This window comes from Phaethon aethereus (assembly GCF_964289735.1).
Source record: "Phaethon aethereus genome assembly, chromosome: 1".
Lineage (NCBI taxonomy): Eukaryota > Metazoa > Chordata > Aves > Phaethontiformes > Phaethontidae > Phaethon > Phaethon aethereus.
This window is the reverse complement of record NC_138575.1, coordinates 26,495,307-26,520,657: the sequence shown is the minus strand read 5'-3', so window position 1 is coordinate 26,520,657 and position 25,351 is coordinate 26,495,307. Positions and strand designations below refer to the sequence as shown.

Here is a 25,351-nt window from a genome sequence, read left to right as displayed (position 1 = left end):
AGACAAACTGCATACTGGGCTCTGTCAGGAGGACACTGGTCAGTAGGTCAGTGGGAGTTCTTATTCCCCTTATTCAGCACAGGTGAGGCTGTCCCTGGGATGCTGTGTGCAGGTTGAGGATCACCAAGTGAAGGAGGATATCAAGAACTGGACAGGACCCAGAACACAGTCAAGGGCCTGAGACACTTGACTGATAAGACACAGCTTATCAGCTAGCTGGTTAGGCTTAGTTTATCCCATAAGCCTATGGGATTTAAGCTTATGAGATTTAAGCTTATTCACCCTGGAGAAGAGGAATCTTAGGTGTGATCTGATAGCAGTGTACAACTGCTTGAAGGATAGTTACAAAGACAGCAGATCCGAACTCTTCTCAGTAGTGGCAGATAGCTTGACCAAGGAGTCACAGACACAAAATGCCGATTGGGAGATTCCATTTGGACATTAGAAATAACTTTAGGAGAATGGGTCAGCACAGAAACTGGTCACCCAGAGAGAATGTAGAATTTCTGTCCTTTCAGGTTTGCCAGTCCTGACTAGATAAAATCTAGATGCCCTGACTTAATGTTGTCTATAGTCCTGCTTTGAGTGGGAGGATGGACCAGTCAACTTCCGTTAAGTCCCTTCTAACCAACATTTCTGTGATTCCATTAAAACTATATTTTCTAAAATTCTGCTAGATTAAAATTAAACACAATTGTCTAGCTGAAACCAAGACCGCTGGAATTTCCTTTGTTGCAAATAAACAGGATATCAGGGTACAGCATACCATGAAAAAAAACTGTTATGTTGTACTCATAATTTTTCTTAACCTTTGTTCCCCAGGTACTAGCCACTGTCAAATTGACCTATCTGTTTAGGAAAATACCAGTTCTGGATTCCTAAATAAAAGTATAATGGCTCTTTCCACATTTGTAGAATGTAAGCATTGGCTCAAGGTAATAAAAAGTCTGACTGTCTTCCAGTGAACAGTAACAGCCAGTAGACACAGTATGTTCAGATACTGCCTCTGAGGGAGCATCTAATCCTGGCGCTATGCAACTTCCATGAAAGTTTTCCCACTGATTTCAGTGGAGCAGGATTTCAGGCAGGTAGTCTTAATCTGCTCACTTATGAAACTGTAAGACAGTAGTAATTTATGTTTCACTTGGCTACAGTTGGGAAGTATGTGTATTTTAGAAAGTAAACTAAGCAAAAGGGTATGCCCTGTATAAGGATAGATACGTGTTGGCAAAGAGGAAGCATTGGATGGATTCACCTTTGACTACTTACCCAATACTCTTTGCACATAATAAATAAGTTTTAAATAACCTTATTTTTGCTATCATGCCAAATATATCAACATGTGATGAATGTGGGGGAAATCCTCACTCCTTTGAAGTCATGGCAAATTTCCCATTGCCTATATTGGCCAACAACTTATTATGGACAAGACTGTGTGAGGCACATGAAATGAAATTTTAACAAGTGTGAGCAAGAGTTGCTATCTAAGACCAAATTATCTGTTATATAGTGATTAAACTTTATTTCCCACTTAATCAAACATCCAGTCATGTTATGGGATAACAATTACCATGCCATAGATGAAAAACACAGAGCGACTGGGCAGCAGATGAAAGACTGATGTCAGAGCCTATCTGAAAGCTCAGGTTCCTCTTTCTGTCTGTTACAGGCATTCTTAATCTAACCCACACTCAAGTTTCTTGCCTTAAGGATGAGCCTATTCCTTGATTTTCTTTCCAAAATACTGGGGCCCCAATTTTACTCTCAATGACTTCAAAGGGACACTCCCTCTGTGGATACACTTTCATCTACTGCATTGCAATGTTTTGTATTTAGTGGGCTATTTTTAAATGAAATTCCAAATTTTTAGTTATACAAAACCTCTGGGTGGTTTTGACTCAATCTGAAATTCATGTATCTTTGGGCTCCTGCTACTATTTGTTTTGGCTTGTTTTGTCAGTTTTCATTTCTCTGTATGTTGTAGTGCTTGGGAACTCAGTTGGTAACTATTCTTGCTCTTGGATAGGATTTTTCTGTCTTATAACTTAACACTTCTCCAAGAGACAAAAAAGAAATATTGAATGCAGGAGAAGGAGTTAATTTTCTCCAGTCTTCTGCTTCGCTCCATTGAGTACCCAGCCAGTCAGAAAAACACAGCTGGAAAGGAATTTTATACAGGTGAGGTTACGTACAGGTCAATTTGGCACAGAGTGGAGAACCCTACCCAGAGGAGTCAGAGGTACCAGTACAAGATTAGCTACATCTGTGCTTATCATTTCTGGCATGGGTTTCCAGTACAATATATTCCATCAGACTTTCTATTCACAGTTTAGCTTATACAAGGTCTAAGTAGTTTCCAAGGTCTCTGAAATAATCTAAGAAACTAAATCAGTTTATTTCTAAAGTAAATGGTCATCACAACCCAGTTACACAGCAGTCTGGCATTATGACTGCACTGGCATCATGACCATGTTGGAAAACCAGTCTGCAGCACTGTTCTGCCAGGCATGCACACTTGTACTTCACCAGTTTTAGCAGTAGACTGCTGCTTTTATGAATCACCTTCTGAACTACTGCTTTTTTGTCACTTGTCAAGGATTCCAAGTGTCTGAGTGTCTGCATGTCCACAAATGCTCTCTACAACTACCTGAAAGGGGGTTGTGGTGAAGTGGGTGTTGGTCTCTTCTCCCAAGTAACTAGCCATAGAACAAGAGGAAGTGGCCTTAAATTGCACCAGGGGAGGTTTGGATTAGATATTAGGAAAAATTTCTTTACTGAGAGAGTGGTGAAACATTGGAACAGGCTGCCCAGGGACGTGGTGGAGTCACCATCACTGGAAATGTTAAAAAAAGTGTCCCGAATGGCACTTTGGGACATGGTTTAGTAGGCATGGTGGTGTTGCGTTGATGGTTGGACTTGATGATCTTAAAGGTCTTTTCCAACCTTAATGATTCTGCGATTCTGTGAAATCCAGGACATACAGCCACTTCTCAAGTGTTTACATGTGCTATAGCCTATAGGCACAGCATGAGGTGTTTATAGCATATAGGAGCCATTCTGCAACTGATTTGCATGTGGACTGGAAGTAAGACATAATTTGGACACTGATGTTGCAGCACAGGCATTAAAGGTTCAATCTGCGTGTGCACAATAGCTCTAATGCATCTGGGATACACCAGGATCCATGCACATACCAGTATGTATGAACTGTGTTTGTTTGAAAGAAGATTACAGGGGTAGAGTAGGCAGGGTTGAAAACAAGATGATGGTCTTTCTCTGACTCCATTGGACTGACTAGTGGAGTGGAATACTGTCCAACACATGCCAGTAGCATCACTGGGTTCAAACAACACAGATCCTTTCCCCAAGACTGCAAGGCAGTTTGAAATCAGAGGGATGGATTGCTCATAGCTAAGGAAGAAAACAAGAAGCATCCTTATCTCAGTCTCATACCTTGGTAAAGCCTATGTAAAACTTCACTTTTACAGATTCAGAATTCATGGCTGTGCATTATTTGTTTCTTCATTAAAGCCTGTGTTAGTACAGCATGACCTCCCCCTCAACCTGGCTGGCCAAGACGGACGTCTGCCGTAGGATTAGAAAGAAAAAGGTATGGTGTATGAAGAGACACCACTGCGGCTATCTGCCTTACATACTTAACAACAAGTATGTATGAAACTTTCTCAGAAGTAGAACTGTGCTTGCTATAAGGACACGGTGCTATCTTTTTTATCCCAGGGCTTTGGGAGCTCTCTCGTGCAGCACAAAGCAAGGAACAAACTGTAAACCTGTAAATCAGGTACCAACTTAATATACCAAACCAAAAAAAATTAGGCTTCATTGCTGAAAGAAGACAGACAGACAGACGGCTGGTGCTGCAGTAGGTGCTAAACACTAAAAGTAATTTTGTTTTCTTCATCTACAAGAAAACCACGGAACTTGCCCACATAGCTTCCTGAGCCTGAGCAGGCTGCGCACCCGTAGGCGTGGTACAGTGTATTTCCACTGCAGTCACTTCCATTGTGTGGAGGGGCTAGTTTTGAATAAGCTGAGCAATAGTAGAGGCTCTTATCACAAACTAATACACTTACTGCTTCTTCCCCCTTTCTACTGCCACAGACCTGTGAGTACAGCAGGGGTACTCGCAACCACACCTGTACTCGGAGATAAGACTTTCTGTTGCAAGACATAGCTATTGCAACATGGTGAACACCGTATTATTTCCCCGGTTAGCTCGTAAAGAAAACTATGAAGCAATACCAATTTGACCCTTGCTGCAGTGGCTCGAGGTATGAAAGTCTGTACAGGTACAGGTTTTTCCACATTGTTTTGCCAAAGTACTTCAGCCGTGATGTAGAGCTTGTAAGCTGTTCTGATCCCGAGTCTCGGGCTGAACTGAAACTGTCGGCTCTGACGATTTTTGTGGTGTAAATGCAGACCTTGTGTGAGATAACTGCCTCAATTTGCACTTCAAACTACAGGTTAGAAAATCGATCAGTTCAAATACTACTGTACCTGTAAGATCTTCAAGCTAAGGCCTTGAGGAAAGACAGATATTGAGTTAATTTTCTGCAATTGTTTCTTTAAGAAAGGAATATTAATATGGTGGTAACAGGTGACAGCATTTAACACTGTAGCCTTGACATTTCTTATTAAATATTTAACAGCTGGCAACTGTGTACTTCACAAGCACTTGTGAAAATGAAACCTGTTTTTGAGAGCACAAGGTTGATAATCATAAAATAAAGATGAGGACATGGATAAAAAGAAATATTATAAAGTTGTCACATGATTGTTAGCTCTAGGACAAGATTTGAGACTTTTTTGATATTTACTGGAATGCATAATATTTTTGCATTGTACCCAACCTCAGTATAATGTCTTTTGCAATGATACTTTTACAATAGGAAACATCTGAGTCATTTTACTTTTGAGAGCTAAAAGCCAGTGCTGATCTAAGTCTCTGCAGGAATTTTACCCTGACAGGTACGTGAAATGTGGCAAATTAAGTTATTTCTCTAATTCTTGCACTAAGGTGCTATTTTTTTTCACAGGGATAATAAATACAGTAAATCTAGTAAATTGCCTAAGCACCTACAGAGCTTTTTTATTTTGTATTTATTATACATTGCACTACTCTATCCATATTTTGCTGCATCATATGAGAGAATTTAAATTTTTATTGTAACTAAGGGCTAGTAAGACCTAGTTTGAACAAGGAGTGCTCTAAGCTGCTGAGGAGTAACCTTGGCAAAGACTGCTTCTCAGGGACAGCCTACACAAGTCCATCTCTAGTTATTTCTGAGGACAGTAGTTTATTATTTTCTCTTCAGTGTATTTGATCACTTGAATTAGTGATCACTTGAATTTTCCTAATAAGGGCAGAAATACCAATTTAATGGCTGATTAAACAGACTGTAGTCATCTTGAATGAAATCTCAAAAGAATAAAAAGTGGATGAACACTGATCACAAATAATGACAGTATTACATACTTGGTATTGTCATATTTAAGCAATAGAATAGGGTTTCTGCCTACATACCTAGAATATACTAAGCAATTTATATTCTTAGTCTTTCTTAAAAAATAATACATGCAAAATATCAAACCTGTAAAATCTGTCACATCAACAGGCCTGGAAGCTGAAGACCTCTGCTGAGGTGAAAACAGGTGAAAGTCAACCATTCCTGAAACAAGCCTCAAGAAACTGGCTTTGTGCTAGTGACTGTGGTGGGAGTGAGCGTAACTTTTTTGTATGTGCTGGTAAGTCATTCAGCATGTTCACCTCAGTTCTTTATCCATTTGAAAGAAAAAGGGAAGGAGTGCTTTGGTACGTCACAAAACGTGAGACAAACACACACGCACGCTACTCAAGCAACTGAGTGATGAAAGCCATGTAAGGATAGATAAATGGCCATAAGTGGGACTTAGGGCAAGCTGCAGGCTCTCAGGCAGCGCACGCAGATGCTCACTGCTCTCTGCTCCTGCGAGTGTGTCTCATGCCTGTCCCAAATGACAGTCCCTAAGGAGCAGTAAAGATTTCGTTCTCTGTCCTCTGGCAGTGCTTTCAGCTCTTCTGTTGAAATTACCAGCGCAGATGCCAGCTGATGGCAGGAGCAGTGATGATTTTGTGATGAAAACATGTCTCCCTTGGGAGCTGGATGAAATCCACCTAACTTATTTTGCAGGACTTATTTTGCAGGACTTATTTTGCAGACTGTATTACAGCCTCTTTCAGTCACCATGAGCCTTACTCGATTCAGATGAGCAACAAATTCAGAAAATGAAGAGTTTAACTGCACTTCTGAAATGGCATTACCATATCTATTCCTGTTTCTATATGTAGTCATATTTTTTTAGCACTGTTTCTAAGCCATAGTGATTTTTGACAGCTTGTTGCCTAATTTGATTCCCCAAGAAGAGACACAAAACTGGATGGAAGATGAGATACTTTGATTAGACACACGTCCATCAGTGTGCTGGGAAGGACCAGGCAATCAATTCTGCCTTGCCCTTGCCCTTCCAGCATGTTCATTGATAATGACCACAGAGCAGCCCTGTGGGAGTCACTGGTTAATGTGTCCATCTTCCCATTCCTCTTTAGATGAACCTGTGTGTTCTCTTCGTATTCCTCTGTATACAGACACCACAGAAAGTTTCACTTGTTCTTCTCGTTTCACTCCAAGATTGATGTAATGTTCTGTGTACATGCCTTGATTTACTGTAACTCCAGTGTTACCTACTATTTCTTATTATTTGCTTAGTTACTACAGTGGTTAAGGCTTTAGGCTTGCCAAGAGAACCATGTTGAACAACAAGTAAATCTCCAAGCGTGCAACAGGTTTCCGTGTCACACAGTCCAAAGGAGGAAAATAATACAAAGTTCAGAACAAAGACGACCCCATTTGCACAGTAAGTACCTCAGCACTTCTGTTTCTCCCTTAAAATAAAGGGAGATATTGTGGTATCCAAGATGATACTGAGCAGCAACTATGGGCAAAGAAAGACTTTAGTGGCAACTTTTATCCACAGTAAGTTACAAACATATCATGGAGTGTTGTGACTGTATTATGGAAAATATTCAAATTGTCATATATGATAGGCGTATACGATAATATGTGTTCATGCTCTGCTCTGCTGGTGGTCTCTTAACCTTTTGAAATCCCTTGGCTATATGTACTATTTTGCAGGCAAAAGAACGGAATGCTTATGAAGCAAATGGAGTTGAACCTTCTCGTACCAGTGGTGCATTTGGCCCTGTACAGATGGTCAGAAAGTATCAAGCCACTTTCTAAATATTCAGTACAATGCATGATGCTGGAGTATAGCTGAGATAACTAATTTAACACAGCAGTTTCTGTCTTTAGTTTAAAGCAACATTTAAGTATTTTACCTGCATCTGTAATTTCTGTGTATATGACTTGCTGTGCAAAAGTACTGTAACACACAGAGAGTTGTGTCATCTAGAAGAATAATGCTTAATACTATGAGACTGGATGAAATAGCATAGAGTAGCATAGCTACAGTCAATCTGGTTTACAGATTATAATATAATGTAATGCCATGTAATATAATATAATATTTATTAGTAAAATTGCTTCAGGACCAAGAATAGGCTGTCCTATGTCCCTGGAAAAATTCTACTATGCAAAATAATAACAAGCAGAGGTGTGGTCTGATTATCTGTGGGCTGACTGTACTTGCAATTGTGTGTACAATATGAAGTTCCATCACCCCTACGACACCTCTGGAAATCATAAATGTGTTCCAAAAAACTTTGGTCCCTTAACTGAATTGTCCAACGCACCTTCTCTAATCAATGAATAGAGATAGGTACCTGCAGTTGGCTTGGCTGAATCACTCTTCAAAGGTATCTCTCACCACTCGTTGTAAAGTAATACCCTAAGCAACAAATTAGGCACTTCAGTTAGGAGCCTAAAATAACTGAGATGAATTGTGCAAATGGCTGCCCAAATTCTGCAACATCCAAGAAAATGTTTGCACTGTTATACTTGAAAAGGACATTTCATTCTTTCTGTTCTGTGTCCTTCTGTGGTTGCAGAAGGGGCACTAGAAGGGGTGCTCCATTCTGCACTGCTAGAATGGAGCTGACCACTTTCTCAAGGGGTAACAAATACTGGGACTGTAACTGTTTCACTGTCAGAGAGTAAGGGGATATCTTCTGACACGATTTTGCCTTCTTTGATATCTACAGAAAAAAAAAATCCAGATCTTGCTCTTTATTACTGCTCCTTAATTGATTACAAAAACAAACAGCACTTCAGGGCAGAGCATTTCTAAAGACTAATTCCATGTTTCCAGCAGCCAGCCACTTAGCATGCAGCATCATGGCTCACAACATTCACTACCTGAAGTGTGATGATAATTACTCAGAAATAGATTTGTTTATTTGCCTGTCAGGAAGCCTTTACTCTTGAAGTTGTCTTGATAGGAATGTCAACAAAAGCCACAGGCTTCCAAGGATGGACCGAATCTTTTTTTTTTTCATACCAGCATAAACAGGTTCTGCATAATTCAATTTCTGGTTGGATTGCTCATCTCAGACACAGCTGCTCGGCTAATTACTCTGGAAAATTAATTTTATTTACTTGACTGGCTTTTCAAAATGTGATTACTTCTGTGATACTGCAACTTAAGGGTAATTAGTTATTTGGGAACTGAGGTGCTTGTGTGATCTACTGACTATGAGAAGAGTGAAATTTCCATGCTAGTAAAATTTATTTTTAGTGCCATGATTTCTACATTTACCGTAAGATAAATGCAAGCTTGGCACATCAGATTTTGAAATGTTTCATATAGCTTATGCTGATTTATGTGATGTGCCAGATTCATCTCTGTCAACTCTCAGTCAAAACCAGGATGTCTGTCATCGGTTTTAGTTATTGGAACGCAAAAATTTGACTGCATAAAGCAGAAGGGCTTCATCTGGGTGCTATTAATAGAATATAGATTGGTGGAGCTGAGGTTGATCAAGAGAAGGAGGAGTATGGTGGAACAGTGAAGTTGACAGAGGCCAAAGTTTGACCCCAGCTCTAGGGCATGACTTCAGCTAAAGACAAATGAATGGGCTTTTAGGGGTGTGTGTAGACTGAAGGAAAACTGAAAATGAATGAATAATGCATTTTTACGTCTTTCCTCTTCCTCAGTGCAAAGATATGGAGCTTGATACGTGTTTGAAAATAAAGAGAACATTAACAAAGAAACACATTGACAACCACTTTTTCTTCTAGATAGGGTAGCCAACAACTCCACCATTTTTGGCTAGCTGCTCAGGATGAAGGGAATAGCAGTATTATATAAAAATGGTCCTTTGTCAAGAATATTTTGAGTCTCATTATGTTAGAACAACATCATGGTTTCATGAGTTACCAGTCCCAAAGGCAGTCCAAAGCAAAGGTTGCTTGTGTAAAATTTCATTGCCTGTCTCCTACTGAGTAAAACCTTTCAGATGCTTTTAGTGCAACACGACAGGTGGGAAGATAGGTGCAAGCATATCAGCAGATCAATACCAGCAGGTGAAGGCAGGGATTCTCCCTTGCAGCATGTTGTGAGGACAGAAGGTTAGCAGGACCCTGCAGCCTCTACCACTATGGATCCTAAGAGGAAGAGCTCCTTCAGTCTCTTGTGCCATCCCTTGTGACTTTGTGCATGGCTGCTAGTATTAGCTATGAAGATTATACAGCATTTTTAATGGTCATACTTGTTTTTCAGTACCTTATTTTTTAAATTTTAGATGTTTACAGGCCATAAAGTTTGAATTTGTTGTTGAGAAACATGGCTAAATGAGAGAAGAATCCAACACAGAAGTTCAGTAGAGTTGGGAAAGCACCATTTGCTATGCTTGCTAAAGCCTGACTGCATTTTAAATTTCCAAATATTCTCAGCTCTGGCAATGAAGCATGACTTTTTCTGTAATGCAGCAAAACAGAATACCACTGTGTGTAAGTTCATTGAGGGCCTTTGGAAGCTAGGACAGAATTAGGGAGGTAGAAGATTAATAACCTGAATGGCAGAAGAGCAGCAGACAAAAGAAATTGGGAGGAAAGAGATCATAATAATTAACATATATATCTTGGTATCAGAAAACAACTTCCAAACTCATGACTCTTCCTATTGTAGCTTCTTGTTATTACTACCTGCTTTTCCAGAAGTTCAGGTGATTAAGTGGGCACCAGGAATGAAAGTTAAATGTTAAAAATTAGGTTCAAAATTGGTGCATTAAAATAGAGAAAAGATTTTAAATTCACATGTTTAGAACCTAAAGGATGACAGAATTGAGGATCTCTGTGCAATTTTAATTTGCTCCTTTGCTGCACAGAGATTGTGATTGTCTTGAATATGAAATTGTACTGCCATTTTTCAGTAGTTTCCCACCTCACCCAGTGATTTAGTTTGAAAAGAAATCTCATTTTCTTTACAGAGTTTTCACGAGTGCTGTTAATAGAATAAGCTAAGTAATTCAAAACCATTATTATAATTATCTCCACGATGCAACTGCTTCATTATGTCGTATCATTATTCTCATTCTATAAGCAGAGACAGAGGAATGAAAGCCAAAATTATCAATACAAAATATATGCCAATTTCTACTGTTAAAAAAAAAAATCAGGGCTCTAAATTTTCAAAACATGAGGCTCCCTTGTTGGGCAAGACAGCAGGTTAAATGTAAAAAAAAAAGGCTAGAATCACAGAAGCAGTCTGTAGCTGAGGGAAGGATAGGATTCAGTCCCCCAGAAAAGCATTCGATTATCTAGTCTTAAGGTCATCATTTGCCATCCTGCTTTTCCCTGGCTTACCCACTGCATGTCTACTTACGCCTTTAAAGGAAGCAGCCTACAGTCTTTACTCTTACAGGCTCCAGATTTGTCCCAGTGTGTCACCTATTCCCTTTGTGAAGTTGGAATATCTTGTAATTAACTTACAATTAAATATGATATCATAACACTTACGCACGAGGAAGAACAAACTGAGATTGCATGAAGATCCCTAACTGGGACATCTTACAGGCTTGTGAATACTTGGCTTTACTATCTTATTTTTTTTCAGTGTTTGTATTAGGAGGAAGGAAGCTCATTTCAAACATGTTTCCAGAGACAGCATGATCATCAGAATGCTGGAGTTATAATGATCTTCAGTGTAAGTAATAAAGCAATCAGCCATCTAAATAATCTTACAGTAAGTATTGTGTACTCAACTGCTCAAACGATTAAAGAGAGAAGGAATAATTACAAATTTCAAAGCATGGTGCATTTTTTTTAATGGTACAGGACAGTATACTGCAAATTCATTCTTTTGCACTGTGTGTTTATTATCTGTCATCTTTGAGATGGCTAAGTCTGATCCAGCTCATACTGAAATGTGTGAGAATCTTTCCATTGACTTCAGCAAGCATGACAGTATCTCTGGATGGCTCTAAGGTTTGTTGGCATTTGACCTGAACTATGCATATCCAGCACCTGCAATTTCCTATTTGTTAGCTTTTTTTCTCCTAAACACAGTGATTTCACAGAGCTTAATCATTCTTTCATTTGTCTGTTTGGAATAATGCTATGTGGTCGTTGCATCGCTATGTATTTTTAAACATATGTCCTGTAGTAGCTGAACCTGTGAACAAACTCTGCAGAATCATGAGGAGAATGTCACTACCTAACTACAGCTTTTCAAGGAGCTCATTAATGCTCTGATTACAGCTGTACAAACAGACATATAGAAAGAGAGGGAAATGGCAAAGACTTGTAACTAGCAAGCCCCTACCATACCCCTGACTACAACAAAAGTAAAACTACAACAATCCCTCCTGCTGGAAAAATGCCAAGTGTGACTTGCACCAAGTTCAAAATTTCTGAAAACTATCTAAAAATTAAGTTATCACTTGAATAAACAACTCTGTACAGTCAAAAAACCCACCTCTTTCTCAAACATTCCTACTCTGTGCTATCAGGACCACATGGGAGGTGTCTGGTACACCTTCCTCTGAACACACACGGAGGGAGGCTCACATCAATGTGCAGTGACATGGGTATACTGCACCTCAGGGGTCCCATGTGTAACCAGGGCACCCAGATCCCTATAAACTTGCGAGCCCCTTCTCAGCCCTCCCCAGGGAACCCTGTCCAGGGCCCCAGCAGATGAGATTTAACAAGGCCAAGTGCCAAGTCCTGCACTTGGGTCACAAAAACCCCATGGAACGCTACAGGCTTGGGGAGGAGTGGCTGGAGAGCTGCCCAGTGGAAAAGGACCTGGGGGTGCTGGCTGACAACCGGCTGAACGTGAGCCAGCAGTGTGCCCAGGTGGCCAAGAAGGCCAACAGCAGCCTGGCCTGGATCATAAATAGTGTGGCCAAGAAGGAGCAGGGAAGTGATCGTGCCCCTGTACTCGGCACTGGTGAGGCCGCACCTTGAATACTGTGTTCAGTTTTGGGCCCCTCACTACAAGAAGGATGTTGAGGTGCTGGAGCGTGTCCAGAGAAGGGCAACGAAGCTGGTGAGGGGTCTGGAGCACAAGTCTTATGAGGAGCGGCTGAGGGAACTGGGGTTGTTTAGTCTGGAGAAGAGGAGGCTGAGGAGAGACCTCATCGCTCTTTAAAACAACTACCTGAAAGGGGGTTGTGGTGAGGTGGATGTTGGTCTCTTCTCCCAAGTAACTAGTGATAGGATGAGAGGAAATGGCCTCAAGTTGCACCAGGGGAGGTTTAGATTGGATATTAGGAAAAATTTCTTTATGGAGAGAGTGGTCAAGCATTAGAACAGGCTGCCAAGGGAGGTGGTGGAGTCACCATCACTGGAAGTGTTCAAAAAACGTGTGGACGTGGCGCTTCAGGACATGGTTTCATGGGCATGGTGGTGTTGGGTTGACAGTTGGACTTGATGATCTTAAAAGTCTTTTCCAACCTAAATGATTCTGTAATTCTATGACTACAGCTGTGACTATAAGGAGGGGGAAGAGAGAGGCAGAACACAATGCTGGTGGTTCCCACATCCATGACTGAGGATGACACTTCACATCACCTTCTCTTGTAAACCAACTCTTATGTTGTTTATTATTTGGTACAGACTGGCCAACTCTATAATTTCTTGTAATAATTTGCTGCATGTTTCTGTGCTTTTTACACTATCCTCACATTTTTCCCAGGAGTGCCAGGTTTCTCACAATGTAACTGGATGCTACTGCTCTGACCAACGTTCCCAGACACTGGGCAGCCCTCAGAAATGAGTACTTTGTAATTCTACTTTGCATGTGCAATGAATCAGTTGCAGTTAAAATATTCCATGTGTTACAGAACATGGTGGTTGACCTTGGCTGGCTGCCAGACACCCACCCAGCCACTCTCTCACTCTCCCTCCTCAACATAACAGGAGAAGATAAGGTGAAAAAGCTCATCGGTAGCGATAAAGACAGGGAGATCACTTGAGAGTTACCATCACAGGCAAAACAGATTCGACTTGGAAAGATTAATTTAATTTATTGCCAATTCAAAAAAAGAGTAGGATAGTGAGAAATAAAGACAAAACTAAAACACCTTCCACCCACACAGACCTTCTTCCCAGGTTCAACTTCAGTTCTTTGTTCCCAACTCTTCTACCTCTTCCTCACCCAAGTGGCACAGGGGGATGTGGAATGGGGAGCTGTGGTCAGTCCATAACAGCTCCTCTCTGCCACTTCTTCCTCCTCACAATTTCCTGTTGCTCTAGTAAGGGTTCTTCCCACAGGCTACAGTCCTTCAGGAACAGACTGCTCCATCGTGGGTCCCCCATGGGCCACAGGTTCTTCCAGGAAACCTGCTCCTGCATGGGCTCTCCATGAGCTGCAGGTTCCTTCAGGGCATGTCCACCTACTGTGGCATGGGGTCCTCCATGGACTGCAATGTGGATATCTGCTCCACCATGATCTTCCATGGGCTGAAGGGGGACAGCCTGCATCACCTTGGTTTGCTCAATGGGCTGGAGGGAATCTCTGCTCTGGCACCTGGAGCACCTGCCTCCTCTCCTTCTTCTCTGATCTTGGTGTCTCCAGAGCTGTTTCTCTCTCATTTTCTGACTCCTCTCTCTCACAGCTGCTGTGCAGTGCCTTTAACCTTTTCTTTAAATATGTTTTTGAACAGGTGCCACCTGCTTGGCTGACAGGGTCAGCTGTGTCATGTGGTGGGTCCGTTTTGGAGCCAACTGGAACTGTCTCTCTCCAACACAGGGGCAGCCCCTGATGTCTTCTCACAGAGGCCACCCTTGCAGCCCCCGGCTGCTGACACCAGGGCATGGACACCCAATACAGTTGCTGTGCAAGTGTGCAGTACGTCCAACTTGTCCAGAATGCGCCAGGTTGCAGCACACATCCAGCTCAACTCTGCAACCGGTCTGCAACTGCATCTGTCTCACCCATAGTAAGTCAGCGTGCAGGTCAGGTCTAGTCTGGCCATCCTCACGGCTCATTGCTTTCCAGAAGATTGCTCCTGCCCTTTCTTTCCATGCTTGCACCCGCATAACTCTCTTGCTCTTGCATGCCTCACACCACATTATATGCTGATTCAGTTTCTTAATCCGATGAAAAGTTGCTCTCTTTTAATTTACAGAGTTAGTTTTCTGTCAAGTTTGTTTCCTGACAGATGGTGGGCATCTAAGTTAGTTCAGCTGTGAGGTTTAAATGTGTGTGAACAGCCGTGATGGGCACTCTGCAGTGTTCATGCACATTTTTATTCCCAGAAATCCCAGATGAAAATATGGGATGCTTTTTGAATGTGGCATGGGGACATGTATAAATGACGTAAAAGAGTTGCAAATCCCCATGCCAGCATCTGTTTCCAACTCGGAGCTCTGGGGAAGACAATGAACAAGCTTGCAGGATGCCCTATTTTGAACATTATATGCCAGAAAATATATATCCCAAATTGCACAAAACAATTCAAACCAGGCAATGAACTTGATAATAGGTAAGGAAACCAAAAATCTCCAGCTGAGGGTCCAGAAAAGGATAAGGATGATCAAATGTATGGAACAGAAAGGAAAGGATTTGCTTAATAGGCAAGGCTATTCAGCCAGGAGCATTCCCCTGAGATACAATATAATAGATGCCTATAAAATCATGAGTGTCATAGTGAAGATAAATAGGGAATTTGAAGAATTTGAAGATAAATAGGGGATAGAACTAAAACTGTTCACTGTTTTGCTGAACGACAAATTGTTAGCAGCTGGGGGTGTATGCCTTGTTGCTGTGCTTGTCTATCAGTATCAGGAATCTAGGCTGGATGGACATTTAATCTGAAGCAGTACAAACGCATTCTTAATGATAGCCTATAGTGTAAGTTGAGCAAGAGGTACAGATAAATAGTATCATTTGTTGAACATTTGAAAAATGATCATTAATTACTATGCTGTGATCATTCTCATTATGCATATCCTCATGAAGCACTGCAGGTAAACATGAACGTTAGCTTTGACCCCAGCCAAGGTGATAACACCAATGTTTTTCACAACTTTATCATTTACGGGGGAGAAGAGGAGAGAGCATCTGTGCTGGGCTGACCCTGCCTGGATGCCAGGTGCCCACCAAAGCCACTTTATCACTCCCCTCCTCAGCTGGACAGGGAGAGAAAGCATAACAAAAAACTTGTGGGTTGAGATAAGGACAAGGAGAAATCATTCAGCAATTACCATCACTGGTAAAACAGACTCGACTTGGGGAAATTAGTTTATTACCCGTAAAATCAGAGTAGGATAATGAGAACTAAAACCAAATCTTAAAAACACCTTCCCCACACCCCTCCCCTTTTCCCGGACTTAACTTCACTCCCCAATTCTCTATCACGTCACCCTCCAGTGGCTCAAGGGGACGGGGAATGGGGGTTGTGGTCAGTTTATCACATGTTGTCTCTGCCGCTCCTTCCTCCTCAGGGACAGGACTCCTCACACTCCTCCCCTGCTCCAGCATGGGGTCCCTCCCACGGGAGACAGTCCTCCACCAACTTCTCCAGCGTGAGTCCTTCCCACAGGCTGCAGTTCTTCACCAACTGCTCCAGCCTGGGTCCCTCCATGGGTGCCGTCCTTCAGGAACAGACTGCTCCAGACTGCACTCCTTCCATGGGGTGCCGTCCTTTAAGAACAGGTACCTCCAGCCTGGATTCCCCGTGGGGTCACAAGTCCTGCCAGCAAACCTGCTCCAGCCGGGGCTCCTCTCCCCACGGGGCCACAGGTCCTGCCAGGAGCCTGCTCCAGCGTGGGCTTCCCACGGGGTCACGGCCTCCTTCAGGCATCCCCCTGCTCCAGCGTGGGGCCCTCCCTGGGTGCGGGTGGAGATCTGCTCCCCTGTGGAGCTCCATGGCTGCAGGGGCACAGCCGGCCTCCCCGTGGGCTTCCCCAGGGGCTGCCGGGGACCCTCTGCTCCGGCGCCTGGAGCCCCTCCTGCCCCTCCTGCTGCTCTGACCTGGGGTCTGCAGGGCTGCTCCTCTCACATAGTCTCACTCCTCTCTCTGGCTGCAGTTGCGCATGTTTGGTATTTTTTCCCTTTCTTATCTCTGTTACCCCAGAGGTGCTACCACTGTTGCTGGTGGGCTCGGCCTTGGCCAGTGGTGGGTCCATCTTGTAGCCGGCTGCATTGGCTCTGCTGGACACAGGGGAAGCTTCTAGCAGCTTCTCACAGAAACCACCCCTGCAGCTCCCCTCACTACCAAAGCATTGCCATGCAAACCCAATACAACATCCCAGAAGGTGCTGCATGTTTCTTACTTCTGGAGGTCAAGCAGCCCTATCCAGACAAGCATAAAACCTGGGTGGAAAATGGTGGGACTGCCTGAGGACTGGAAATAAGGAGCAAATGGGGACAAAAGAGCCACAGCAGACAAAATCAGTAGATTCTTTGCTTCAGTCTTGGGAAGGATCCCATAGCCTATAGATCCTTTGTAGCAGAGAGATCAGATGAGATAGATTGGTTTGAAGTAGGCATACCAAAAGTATTTAGACTAACTGGAAGATTTAAATGTTAATAAGTAACCAGGATCAGATGGCATTCACTCAAGAGTTCAGAAGGAAACAAGATGTAAAATCACAGAACTGTTGGCCCTCTACAGCAAGGGCTGGAGAGGGGAACCTGGGAGCTCCTGAGCAATAAGTCTTACTCATGGGAAAATGATAGAAAATCATAGACAGAAAAATGATAGTCTGTAATAAAGAAAGGGATTGCTGAATACACGAATAAACAGTCTATTGAAAAAGTGTCAGCATGACTGGGGTGAAGAGGTGTCCTGCCTCCCTGGTCTTCTGGAGTTCTATAGCATGGACAAAGAAGATACTACATTTGAATTTCCAAACAGCATTTGACCAGATTACATGCCAAAGGTTAGAAAAAAACCCTTACACTGCCACAGGATTGCAGGAAATTACCTTTTATTGACTGGAGGATGGATAAAGGATGGGAAATAAAGACTAGTACTTTCCAGGGTGGAGAAATATCAGCAGTGGAGTCCTTGTAGGGACTGGTGTTGGGACCAGATTTATTCAGCATCTTCAGCAGTGATCTGGAAAGGGAAATGCAGGAAAATACTCAAGTTTGAAGACACTACCAAGTTATTCTAGTAGGCAAAGAGGAACTCCAGAAGAAGTTTACAAAATTGAGTGGACAAAAAGCATAAATTAGTTTCACTTTATCTAAATGAAAAGCGATGCCTCTGGAGAAAAAGAATCTGAAGTGCACCTGCATGAAGAATTCAGAATTGGCAGTTTCAGCTCAGGGAAGTGATCTTGGAAACATCATGGTCAGTTTACCAAAATCATTGGCCTGGTGTTTAGTATCAGCCAAAAAAAGCCAGCAAAATACAGATCATCATCAGGAAAGTTGTTGAGAATAAGACAGGAAACATCATTTTGCCACTATGTAAAATCTTCATCTTGCGAACATAAAATTTCTGGGTCCTCAAGAAAAGCATAGTGGATTTAGACAAGGTACAGAGAAAGGCAACTAAAATGATTGAGGGGATATCATGGCAGCCTTATTAGGAAAGATTAAAAAGGCTGAAGTTGTTCAATAGGGAAATGAGAAGGCTGAAAGGAAAAAGGAGCAAGATTCACAGAATTATGAAGGTGGTGGAAAAGGTCAATGCAGAAGTGAAATTCATTACATCTTGCAATGTCAGGACTAGAGAGCACTTGGTGAAGCTAGTTTAAAATAGACAAAAGGGAGATACTGTCACAGGCTTGAAAGGGACTAAACAAATTCCTTAAAGGGAACAGGTAGCGATGCATGTTACCTTCTTACATTTTTTGACCAAGACTTGTGGATGATGGGGAACTATAAGGGGAATGGACTCCAGATAGTGGTTTTGTCTGCTTTGTGCCAGGAGTATCTTGTATTGCCACTGTAAGAGACAGTACAGGCACTGATGGTTTGACTCACTGGTCCTACAATAGGATGTTTCATGTATTCTTACCCATGGACTAAATGGGCTGGACTAAATGAGGTGTAAGGAGAAACTTCTCTCCTCATAGTGAACACATACAAAAGCCACTGCTTTAATTTTTTAAAACCCCTTTCCAGGAAAAAAAAATAAAAAGAGGAAAAAAGTAATTCCTTTTCACTAATTTCCTCCTGTCCCTCATACAAGCATCCTATTTCCATTCCTTCTTTTAGAATCAGCTTATTAAACATTAACCACAATACAAGTTGTGCAATACACTCCTATTGAATACTAATACAAAAATACAGCAAGTACAATAAAGACAAGGACATGACAACATTAATAAATACTACTTTTTTTTTCTGAAACACCCTCAGCCAATGAAATGGAAGATTTTTGTTTCATTCTGTGCTCCACACACTAATGATCAAATGAAGTGAGACTACATTTCAAGTTTTCACAGCTCTCTTCATCTCAGAAACCTACAAAAGGTTTTACTCTCCTCCCACTCTGCTCACCGCTCCTCCAGCTGACATGCAAATAAAATCTGCTCTCCTCCCTCGCTGGCTCCCTTCCTCCCACTGGAACCAACAAAGAGCAAAATAAGAATTGCTTTCCTGACTTCTCACTCTGTTGATGACCATACTTGAAACTTACCTTCTCACTTCCCTCTTCCATTCACAGAGAGAAAAGACAGGAATACCACATTATTTCCTTCTGGTAGCCATAAAACAAAGCAAGTTAAAGCTTTTCTTTCTTCCCACACTCTCCTCTCTCACTTATCCTGCTTTACTTGCTGTCTTCCTATTAACCCCAACAGGATGGCACAGTTATCTTTAGTTGTTTCGTTACTTTTAGATGTCTTTAGGGTTTCATACCCTCCTGTAATCCTCATCTATTCAGGGCTCATTCATCCTGTTACCTTAGTTGAATGGTTAGTTATGGCCTCCCGCATGTATCCCCCACCTGTGCCTAAAGTCCCGGTTGTTCTGCTTGCTTTGAGTTGCCCTCGAAGCTGTGATACTGCCTGGTGTTGCCTTGTTGCCCACATCACCTATCATCATGAATGAGGATGCAGCAATATACTCCGTGAGCATGATCCAGGAGTATCCCTCTCCTGCTGATCAGACAAACATAGTGCAAGCAAGACAGTAAGACCCTTCGCCCCCAAGTGAATATCCAGTGTTATTCATATTGAGTTGAAATGAGTAAGGGCAAGTGACTGGAAAATCAAAGTCCCACAGTCCCTGGGCTCAGAAGACTTAGAGCACTCCTCTGGATGATGCTTGTTCAGTTCATAGAATCATAGAATAGTTTGGGTTGGAAGGGACCTTTAAAGGACACCTAGCCCAACCCCTCTACAAGAAGCAGGGACATCTGCAGCTAGATCAGGTTGCTCAGAGTCCCATCCAACCTGACCTGAAATGTTTCCAGTGGTGGGGCATCTACCACCTCTCTGGGCAACCTGTGCCAGTGGTTCACCACCCTCATTGGGAATCCTTTCTGCCTTATATCTAATCTAAATCTACCTTCTTTTAGTTTAAAACCATTACCCCTTGTCCTATCACTACAGGCCCCGCTAAAAGTCTGTCCCCATCTTTCTTAGAAGCCCCCTTGAAGTACTGGAAGGCTGTAGTAAGGTCTCCCCAGAGCCTTCTCTTCTCCCGGCTGAACAACCCCAACTCTCTCAGCCTGTCCTCACAGGAGAGGTGTTCCATCCTCCTGATCATTTTTGTGGCCTCCTCTGGACCGGCTCCAATAGTTTCATGTCTTTCCTGTGCTGAGGGCTCCAGACCTGGATGCAGGACTCCAGGTGGGGTCTCACCAGAGCAGAGTAGAGGGGCAGAATCCCCTCCCTCGACCTGCTGGACACACTACTTTGGATGCAGCCCAGGATACGGTTGGCTTTCTGGGCTGCAAGCGCACATTGCCCGCTCATGTCCAGCTTTTCATCCACCAGGACCCCCAAGTCCTTCTCAGCAGGGCTGCTCTCCATCCCTTCATCCCCCAGCCTGTACTGATACTGGTGGTTGCCCCAACCCAGGTGCAGGACCCTGCACTTGGCATTGTTGAACCTCATGAGGTTCACACGGGCCCATTCCTCGAGCTTGTCCAGGTCCCTCTGGATGGCATCCTGTCCCTCAGGCATGTCAGCTGCAACACTCAGCTTGGTGTCATCTGCAAACTTGCTGAGGGTGCACTTGATCCCACTGTCTATGTCACTGATGAAGATATTAAAGAGTACTGGTCCCAATACGGACCCCTGAGGGACACCACTCATCACTGATCTCCATCTGGACACTGAGTCGTTGACCACTACCCTCTGGGTGCGACCATCCAACTAATTCCTCACCCACCAAACAGTCCACGCATCAAATCCACCTCTCTCCAATTTAGAAAGAAGGATGTTGTGCAGGACCGTGTCAAAGGCCTTATAGTTGTCCTGAAGCAGAACAGCACTTTGAACTCAGGCCATCCCCAGCCCTGGGTAAGGCCCTAACCAAAAGTAGGGTCTGTCAAGTGGAAGTGAAGCCATAGCCATCCTTCATTTCCTTGGCTTCAGCAGGGCCTCGGAATGCACCATCTCACATTAGGCATTTCATTTGCTCTAAAACTAGTCATTCATCCATTTGAATGCAAAAAAAAAAAAAAAAAGAAAGAAAAGACAAGACACTATTCTAGGTTAGCAAAACTGCACTGTTTTGAGAGGTCTACAATCTGCCACTGCATTGGATGAGAAGTCAGTCATAGAGCTTTCACCTAATAGATCACTTAAAGAGCTAAGATGGTCATAGCAATAAATGTCTCATCTGGAGGGACCACATTTTCCTGTAAAGAAAGCATAATTATGTAATATTTTTGTAAACTAATGTTAAAATCATCTTCCTATAACAATTAGGGATTTTTTTTCCTAGTTCTTATAATTTATTATCCTTTCTATTTATTAAAAGTTTTAAATGGCTCTGTGGTAACTGAGCAGATGTTTTATTTTAAAGACTGTGATACATTCCAAGCATTAAGATACAAAAGCAAGTCATCTTAAAAGAGGGTGATTTATGGAAAAAGATCTTTATTTTACAGAGACCCACTAAGGCATTTGTCATTCTCTGTTTTTCATAAAGATTCAGAGCACATTTGGCTCTGAGGAGACATAAATGGCAAAACTTTCCAGGAGCAAGAACTTCACTGTGAGTTTTCAACACTTCAGTGCAGGCACTGGCAAATGTTCCTGTGTTTTGTGTTGCACGTTCAGCTCTGTATCTTCAGTCTGTGTTCTCTGTATTTACTTCAGTTTATAATAGGTACAAATTTTCATAGCAGAACAACTACGTAGAATCGGTTTTGATAACAGTCCTAGCACAACGACTGTGGGGAAAATGTTCTTTTAATCTATTGGTCCTGGTGAGCAAAATGTAGCTCTCCCTCTACTATTGAGCAATGCACTGCGTATTCCAAAAAGAATCCATGCTCGTCACTCATGACAATATGATCACACTCCTCAAACAAATAATTACTGTGTTACTGAGGCAAAAGCCTGAACAACTTCTAACATATCAGAGATAAAGCTGATATATCTGGAAGCATTCTGTAACACTTCTCTATGATACTGTACCTAACTCAAACAGCCCACAGATCTTGTCCAGTGGAATCCAGAAAAGCAAGCTACTGTGTAGCTACAAACAAGATGCTCATTGCAGCAAGTGAAATGGCTACAGCAAATTTCAGCTAGTTTCTGGTAATACATTTTGGTGCACAACACTGATATGAGCAGAAAATCATAATAGAATTCAGTAATGGATTGTACTCTCTAGCTCCTAATTTTTGAGAGGAGGCTTCAAAACTCATTTAGTTTCTTCTTATTTGAAGAGAAAATCCACAACTTCTGGTTTCTTTCAGTTAGAATACTGTACGATGATAAAAATAAGCAGAATGCTACTTCAAAAAACTGAACCATTAAAATAGCTGTGAAACTTAGGTCTTCTCATGTAATAATGCAAAAACTAGCCCAGGTGTCCTAGACCCTATCTTGAGAACTTCAGTCTTGAACACCATACCTAAAGAATAAAATGGTTTATGTATGCAATCAGGAAATTGAAATCCTGTGGGAGTGGAAACGCAGGTGATATGTGGTGGCATCCTTAGGAAACTGAAACATTGCAGCAGAAGGCTCTTGGTCAGGGAGACTGTACAATGGACTGAACTGGTAGTGTTTTAAAGACAAAAGGCTTACTTAGCTGAAGTTTTGATTGTCTGGGCATACAAACTTTTGATGAGTATTTATCATGTATGTTGGCTACAAAATGTCTTCTGTGCACTTGTCTGAAAGACAAGAAAGGACATGAAAGAGGGCAATAACAACTAAAAACCCAGTGACCGAGTCCTGGGTGTTATCATTACAGTAATGGAATTGTATCTCAGATAATTCCTGCCTGTTCTTGGTTATCCAGCGCATCATGGTTTGGAACGGCAACTGAAAATACAGGAGTACAGAGAACTACTGCTCAAAAGAAAAATAAACCCTACTTCCATTTTAGCCAAGAGCTGAGCTAGACAAAGAATTGAGTGTGGTATTCTGGTCTAATACTTTGCTATATGGCATGCAGTTACTATATACATGCTTATTATTACATTACATTAATACATTTATATATACATTAATTTTTTAATAAGAATCAGGAAGATGATTACAAACTCAGCTGTCATCCCTAGAAGTCTGACAGCACTCACAGTTCTCTGTTAAGTCTGGATAGACAAGAGTGAAAGACAAAGATTAGCCAGATAAATATAAAAGGATTGCTCACTCTGAGACAGAATGTATAATGGATGCATCAAACTCTGTTAAGCAGCTGGAGAAGTCTTGGATTATGACAGAGGCCCCCAGTTCTTACAGGATCTTGGCACCTTGAAGTGGTGCTTACCACCTCCAGGTGTTAGGAAAGCTGTTCAGCACCTTGAAGAATGAGGTTTTACTCAGAGCTGCATGTAAAGCTCCAATTAATGTGCATTAGATTCACAGCCCTGATAAAGAAACAGGGTAATTATCATCTGCCTGCTTAGATATTGCTGACTTCTTATAGTGCTGAAGAGCTCCTAGCTTTTGAAAGAGAAAACTTGTTGGCTTAAGTAAAATAGATTTAATGTATGGCTTATAATTCATAAAATCTAGAGGGAATACAGAATTTGCCTATTAATTATGTCTTAAATAAAACCTGAAGCAACAGAACAAACCATTTATTCATTTAATATGAATGATCTCCATAGAGGAAAAGATGTTTCTCCAGGAGTGCAAGGAATTAAACAGATTACGGAGAGCCACTGCCAAAACTAAGGACAAAGTATAATCAGTTTAACAAAATCCATTCCATTTTCTTTATCTGTTCCCCAAAGCCATGATATTAATATCTATTTTCATTCAAATTTGTCCCTGGCCTATTTTGTCAGACTACCTCTTTTTCGACTCATTTTTGCAGCAATTTTTACAAATCTGGAAGATCCCTACACAGTCCAAAAAGGAGGGGATGCACTCCCCGTGCCTCTGAGAGTCCATCTCTGGGAACCATCTGCAGTCATTTTTACTGTAAAAGAGGGTCGTACTCAGAACTGTTGGCAACTGACGCAAGATCTAGGAGACAGTCAAGAATAAAGCCTGTTTGTTGGCACTATTCATTGTAAGAGAAACTAAGCCTTATCTCGGAAGCCAGTAAGGGACCCGTGACTCCCGAAATACAGACCACACTCACTAAGGCTCTGGTAAATTTTATGCTGGCAGCTTGTGTCTAAATTAAGAACCAAACCCTAATCTCTTCCTAAGGTATACTCCGTGATATCTGACTGGCACAGAGAATGTGGAGTTCAAGTAGAATCTATTTAATTTCATTTGTTAACAGAAGTGTCAGTCATACCTCAGGTTTTCTCTTTTGGGGTGGATCCACCACCGCTGTGCACTGTGCACTGGTTATTTTTCCCACACGTGAAACAACGGTGCCTTGGCTTGCCAGCAGCTTGCTGCATTGCTATAAACGACGGCCTAAGCCGCAGAAAAAGCGCGATTCAAACGTGCTGCACGCAGCTGGGGCAGACGTGGCAGAGCTGCCTTCCTCTTGGCCCGGTCAGAGGGGTCTCTTTGTCGGCCCATCACACGGCGCTGCACAGGGCGGTCTCGTTCCTCCCAGCCCCAGCGAGCGAGGCAGGCCCGGGGACCTCAGCAAAGCAGACAGACGCCTTTTTCTGCCCCACGGTTGAAGAAGATTAAATATATTATTTTGTCCTCCAACTGGCTCATAAAAAAAATCAATTTCATGGCAGCAGCAAAGCTGCTCACTAAAGTGTCATCTTCCATGACCAGCTTGGAGCCCTGGGGCCGAGCAGATCCCCTTCTCCGCAGGGACAGCCACGGATCTGCTGCCGCCATGCCCGGATGCAGCGCCTGCCCCTCTTTCCCCTCGTCTCCGGTGCCAGCGGCCGGGGGAGAGGTGAGACGAGGCCGCGCTGCCCGCCGCTCCGCCCTCCCCCCGGCTCTGGAGGCCTCCTGCTGGCGGGGCTGCGCTCCCCGCACGGCGCCGGGACGGCGCGGAGCACGGGCAGGGGCGCAGGCAGCAGCAGGCAGCTGGGTACTGCTGGGGCTGCGGGGCTTCGTCTCTACGCTCTGAACCAGTCGGGACAAATGGGGCCACGTAAGAGCCGCTTTGCCACCGCTGCTGAGCCAGCGTAGATTTTTCTGGAATTGTCTACTTCGCCTCTTCCCAAGGTCAGTCCTGCCTGTGAAAGGCGTGGTATTTATTTAGGTCCTTGTTGTCAAAACATGACCTATGAGGATTGCTCATCCTCCTGGGGCATCAGTGGAAATTTTTCATCTGTCTTCAGTGAGAGTATGTTCAGGTTCCAGATATGAGAGTGAAAAAGAAGCCGAGCTATGTCTCTACTGAAACCAAAAGTAGCATTTGGAAAATT

General features: G+C 42.7%; 1 protein-coding gene across 1 annotated transcript in view; it reads right to left on the bottom strand.

The window, feature by feature from the left end:
* The window catches only part of FAM3C (FAM3 metabolism regulating signaling molecule C), a gene marked incomplete at both ends in the record, with an annotated part of 67,246 nt that extends 42,434 nt beyond the window's left edge, over window positions 1-24,812 (bottom strand). The window contains 2 exons of the mRNA XM_082014278.1: window positions 23,882-24,023; window positions 24,723-24,812. Of these exons, the coding sequence (XP_081870404.1) occupies window positions 23,882-24,023; window positions 24,723-24,812 (232 nt within the window). The remainder of the gene's footprint in view (window positions 1-23,881; window positions 24,024-24,722) is intronic.
* Window positions 24,813-25,351: the final 539 nt, after the last annotated feature.